The sequence below is a fragment of the Diachasma alloeum genome, unplaced genomic scaffold, assembly GCF_001412515.2.
Source record: "Diachasma alloeum isolate Michigan unplaced genomic scaffold, Dall2.0 Dall_scaffold_00629, whole genome shotgun sequence".
In the NCBI taxonomy this organism is placed as follows: Eukaryota; Metazoa; Arthropoda; class Insecta; order Hymenoptera; family Braconidae; genus Diachasma; species Diachasma alloeum.
The window spans coordinates 147,101-153,342 of NW_021680761.1; the positions used below are offsets into that span (position 1 = coordinate 147,101).

The 6,242-nt window shown below is 40.9% G+C and overlaps 1 protein-coding gene across 1 annotated transcript in view; it reads left to right on the forward strand.

Moving 5' to 3' along the window:
- Nucleotides 1-827: 827 nt before the first annotated feature.
- The window catches only part of LOC107043807, a gene marked incomplete at its 3' end in the record, with an annotated part of 160,725 nt that continues 155,310 nt past the window's right edge, over nucleotides 828-6,242 (forward strand). The window contains 3 exon segments of the mRNA XM_015265454.1: nucleotides 828-1,053; nucleotides 1,381-1,434; nucleotides 1,529-5,226. Coding sequence (XP_015120940.1) covers nucleotides 1,429-1,434; nucleotides 1,529-5,226 — 3,704 coding nt within the window.

The following is a 6,242-nucleotide window of genomic DNA, read 5'->3' on the forward strand; positions in this document are numbered from 1 at the left end:
ATCGGGAGATATTGTCGATTGGAGACAATTTTTTATGGTCACTGAAGGAGGCAAACCATTCATCTATATCTCGCAATAATCTGCGAAAAATCTGCTTCATTAGTCTATTATTATTGAATTAATCCCATTATGTGTAGATCGCTGGAGAACAACGAAAACGTTCCAACCGTTCAAACGAGTTTGAATGTTTTCTCTCTCCTTCTCCATTTTTTTTCTCACTTGCACTCGTTAAATTTGGCCGAGGACGGGCACGTGCCAACGCGACGGAGACGACAATGAGTGGGAGCGAGCGCGATACATATTTCTTTCTCACTCAGGGGGGGAATAAATAGATATAATCGAACATTACTATAGTAAAAAAAAAACAAAATCTGCACAATTATTCAATACAATCACTGGAAAACTATANCAGCGCTGGGATTTTCTATGAATTTTTTGACCTACGTGTCAATAATAAATATGTCGAGAAAAAGGAAAAGACTTTTAGATCATTAGATTCTGCATTCATTATATTATTGATTATAATATGTTCGATTTTACATTCCTGACAATTATTACAAAATGCGTGGAGTTACCGTATTGAGACCCCCTTTCCGGTTATCGACAAATTTATGCTCGGGCCCTANGCTCGGGTTCTACCATACCAACAGTTCCGTACGCTCCATCGTAGTCCATGCGCCACCGCTACCAATTTTGCTGTTGAACACTTTACATTGGCCCTGCTCATCTCCCCTATAATCTCTGCTTCAAGTGCTCATCCTAGAGAAAAGTACTATAGTGCGACTAGTGACGTGGTTATGATTCAATTCTCCGTGTACCCCCCTGAAAAGAACATGTCTGCTTTCTGTTCAAGTTAATTTTCATAACATATTTGTTCATATTGATTCAATGCTAGTGTTGGAAACCGAACAAGAGCATCGATAATATTTCTGTCGTCCCGCAATCCTTGCAGCGTCTTTTATAGTTGTGTTTTATCGTCTTCCAATCCCGTAATTTATTGACAAATAGTGCGCTGGACAGTGTTGGGATGTCAATGCCAGACACAATTTGTGGGTGAGTATAGATATATATCATTAGAAAGTTTATTAATCATCCACTTTTTCTTCTCAATAACTTAATAATTCGTGCAACTAATGAGTTTCTCTATTTTCGTGAAACCATCACTCGTATTTATCCTCAATTAATTTTGACGTTAACGATTACAAGATGCATATTATTGCATATTGAGCCAAGTTTTCCTGCTTTCTTACTATTTTTGGTTACATAAGTCGAAAATTAAACAATGAACTAAAATGTTAATCAATGTAAATCTCCCATGTCCCACTATATTGAAACAATTTCCGTGACATTAATGACATTTTTTCATATTATTCCTTCCAGGAGCATTGAAAATTCAAAGAATTAGGGAAACCATCGAGGGCTGCTATAATGAATGTGAGTAATTCAAATATCAATGATTTCTATCAGCCTATGATTAGTTAACCAGATAGTTGTTAAAGTATACTTTTTTAAAAAAAATTTAAAATAGAATCCATATCGAGCTCGACCAGGTAGATCACGCTTGGATCCCACAGCAGTACCGCATTATGGTATAGGGAATAAACCTGCATGGCCGCAAGTCACAGGTGGAGGGCAACATGGAGAAATGTCAACAATTCCAAATAACCTTTTTCAACCTCAGCAACCGATGTCAATTTCAAGCCAACCAAAGATGACTGGTGACCCTTGGGACTGGGGAAATGATAATAATCATGAAAATGGAAATGACGCTTGGAATTGGAGTGTAGACCAGGCATATGACGCGCAGAAGCAATCGCAAGGCGTTTCAACGTCCTCAAATTCAGGACAAACATGTCAGTCATCCATTCAGAATAACCATTATGATAATTCAAAGGGGAATAATAGATCAGGCCCACCTCCTCACTCAATACCATCTTTAGTAGGTGGAAAATCTCCCGCAACGGCGAGTCGAGAATCCACACCGAACTTGGTACAGGACCCATACTCCCATTCCTCGAATTATGGTGGGAAACAACAGCAAATGTTTCAGTTGCCTCCCTCGACTATTCCAAATTCCCAGTTACCTAGCATTTCAACAGTACCTAATGCAAATAGCAAGACTCAGACTCAGTGGGGAGAGACGACGCATATGCCCCCTTCGTCAACGTCTTTTGACAGTGAAAATAAAAAAACTGCATACTTTCATCCTCAGGAGCATCACTATCAACAATCCAGTTTAGCAACTCAAGAAACGTGGCAGAATCAGGTTCAACCTATCATTGCTCCACCTCCACCCACCTATTGGCAAAGTTCTAGTAGCGAGAATAATTCCTTTAAAAAAATGAATAATCAGAGGATGCAAATGTCCCAACAACATGACGATTCTCAATTCAACATTCCCAGTCATTCATTAATTCAAAAAGTTGACGATTTGATGAGGCAAGGCTCCCACCACCTTACACCAGCAGCTCCACAGGTTCTGGCTGAGAATCAACGAAAACCATCTTTAAACAGCCAACATTTGGCACCTCGCGATGTCTCTCTTGAAGAAGCACTACAACAACCACCACACAAGAATCAAGCCTGGCGAAATTCGAAAGAAAACATTGCAAATCAATTAAACGAAAATCCACCTCAAAAAGTTGATAAATTTGTCGTTCCAGAGTGGCAACACCATGAAAATTGCTCAACACATTGCTCTCAATCACAAGCACTCAAATCTAGTTTAGTCTCTGACGCTCCGGTATCATCATCCCCTTCAGTTCCTAAACTTAGCGACATACATTCAACATCATTTACAACAAGTGCAGGACCTCTTGAGAGTTCGTTTATAAACCATTCCGCAATGGAACATACGAAAAAAAGTTATATTGATAAAATGAGTGATTTATCATTGAACATTAATCAAATGGATCTCGGCGAGACACATAAATTCCCCAACCAACAGATGGAGACTCAACTGCCACATCTACAGGAGATTTCACCTGGAAATCATCGATTTTTCCAGTTGTCTTATGCTTGTGCTCAATCAGAATTATTTCATGACATCGATAAAACTTCAAAGAGTCCTCAACAACAGGAAGTATTGGAAAACCAACAGAGTCCTATCAACCAGGCTCAATCGGGTGGTATTAAATCTTCTCCACAGCCTGAGGAATTGTCTTCGATGTTGAATGAATACCCACCACCTCAGACACAATCAATTAGCCATTCAGAATCTAATTTCAGAGTTAACAAACCAATACCACCAACAAGTATTGTGCGACCGGTTCAGGAACACGATTTATTACTACCGCAACAAATAAATCTTCAAAATCAGAGTATCTCACATAAAAATAGTTCTCAATATATGCATTATGATCAATGGTATAATGATGATGCAGCCCAGACATCCCAAGTGTCTTCAGCAGCTCAGAATAATCGGTATCCCAATGTCAATGAAATGCATCTCTCATTAGGAAAACGCTGGACACCACCTCCAAACTCTACTACCTCAGGACCACCAATCAATACTTGTGAGAGTATCCAGCGACCTATTGAGTTCAATTTGACACCCACCCAAGAAGACCCACGAACTGAAATCCGAACTTCTGAGATCGATCCTACACCTGTATTTCATCTCTCACATTTCCAACAGCATTATGTAGAACAGGAGCCCCCGCCTCCTGAAAATTTTGAATTTGCATCAAACGATAGAAACACATTTCTTGAGACTGGAGAATTAACAGACTCTCATCATGATCAAGAGACTGTAGCTCCCAGCCAGGATGAAGATAATGATGAAGTTCCTAGCGATATCCCTTTTCTTAGGGAAGTCCTTGGGCAATCCAGCAATCCTGAACTCTCCAGAAATGATCCCACTGGACAGGAGCAATATACAGATTCGACTGGCAGTGAATTAATTCAAGATACTGGTCGTGTGGAGCCTGATTCTCTTGAACGTAGGAATGATCCATCAGGTAGGGAGAGAACGCTTCCACCTACTCAATCCAGGAACGATCCCTCGGGAGAGGAGAGGATAACCCCTATTCAACAAACGCCTCATGTTCATTGTGAACCGAACGAAATACGTCAGGTACCAGGTAGTGGAACAGGCAGCGCTGTTGCTCACTCAGATCTGGTTGATATTGATAGTGGAATAAGACAAGTACCTGTAGGGATATCTCCGACAGAAGTGACACTGCCGGTCTCCATGAAGCTTGACGATAGGAACAATAGAGTTATTGCTGGCTCCCTAGAATATTCATCAATTTCTTCAATCATGAACATTCAGGAGACTAGAGAAGAAGCTGTTGGTGCCTCAACGAGAGAAGTTGCCGCAATCCCTCCAGGATCCCCCAAACGTCGTGACTCTTATGAAGATGGTGATGATGAAGAGTCCGGAAACTCTCGAGATGATAGTAGAGAGAGACGACAACGTAGAGATCCGAGAGATTCAAGTCCCTTACCTCTGGACAATCGACGTCGTTATGACAAAAGTTATTATGAGCATGTTCGAGATCGAGCATGCGATGACGATTATTATTATGATCGTCGACGGCCGGATTATGATCGCCCCTATAGTTCCAGGGAAGATCTGGACCGCAGGAATGCTTCGTACCGAAGTGGCGATGGTGGACACAGAGTTAATGATAATGACGATGCCGGACGTCGAGGGAGAGTCAGGGGCGAAGAGGAAAGGGATAGTAGAGTTCCGGGAAAACGAGATGAATGTAGAAGTCGAAGAGACAGGTCTGATGATGGGAAACGTAGAGACAGAGATAGAGAAGCAAGGGATTATTACATGAGAGATGGGAGAGATATGAGAGATCCACGAACTCGCGACTTTTCTGATGCTGACCGTAGGAGGCGAAGATTTGAGGACTATGATCGTGATCATCGGAGGGAGTACTATGATGATCCATATTCGAGAAGTTCGAGACCCTCTAGCAGATCTTCTTATAACGACCGAGATCGAGATTATTATATGAGATCGAGAGATCTATATTATGGGTATAATAATGGCTATGCTGGGTATGAATATGCGCCTAATTACAATGCTAACTATTATGCTTATCTGGAGAATTTGAGGAGGACTAATCCATCAGCGTACATGGACTGGTACAATAGATATTACGCCAATCATACTCATCATCAGCAACCACAACCGAAACTATCGCAAACTGGGACAAATTATCCTGAGGATAGGGCTAGCGTGCATTCTGGACAAAGCTCATGTGACGACAGGTAAATTGTTTATTTATTCATGTAATTGTTAATTACATTCGATTTCTTTTTCTGTTCTCCCAGAACTTAGTTTCTCTATATTTCTAAATTTATCCCCATTAAAAGTAGATTATTTCGGACGTCCAGTGTATGTTTCCGTACTTCAAACAAAGCACCCTTCTATGGGACTGAAACTAGCCGCCAGGGAGCCTATTCTCGACTCAGGATCGTACGGTTCAGGATCGTACAGGTTGTACGACAATGCGTTACATGCGGCCCATAAGCGAACTGCTGGGTCGTATGCGACTCGCTTTCGTGCGATCGTACGATCCTGAGTCGAGAATAGGCTCCCAGCCGCGCAGCCGCAAATTTGCAGTTTTTGATGGGGAGTGTACGATATGGCGGCCCCATATGTTGCAACCGTATTCAAAATATATAGAACTAGAAACACTGCAGAAGAAATTAATTGATGATGAGATTGAAAATTTTTAATTTCAAGATGTCCCTTGGGGTCCACTGGATGTATTGAAAAAGGAAAAATGTGAGAAAAAGATTTCCTAGGGGATCGCAGAACGATGCATGGGGAGCAAGTGTAGGATTCTCTCAAAAAGATTTGTGAAAACATGGAAAATAAATATATGTTGGTGACGAGATCAGAAATTTTTTATTGGAAAATGATCTTCGGGGTCTCTTGAATGTTAGAAAAAAGAAAAAAACATAACAAACAATTTCCCAAGGGGGCCTTTGTGGGAGCGAAGGGGGCAGTTCTGAGATTCTCTCTGAACATTTTATTGAATAATTGCAAAATAAATATTAATTGGTGGCGAGATCAAAATTTTTTTATTGGAAAATGATCTTGAGGGTTCCATAAATATTAGGAAGAAGAGAAAAACCTTAAAAACAATTTTCCAAGGGGTCCTCTGTAGGAGTGAAGGGGAGCAATTCTGAAGCTCCGTCAAGCTGGGCGGCCAGGGTACTCAGAATGAGTCGGTCAATAGCTCAAAATTATGAGCTTTTTACATGCTTTTTTTCTGCGC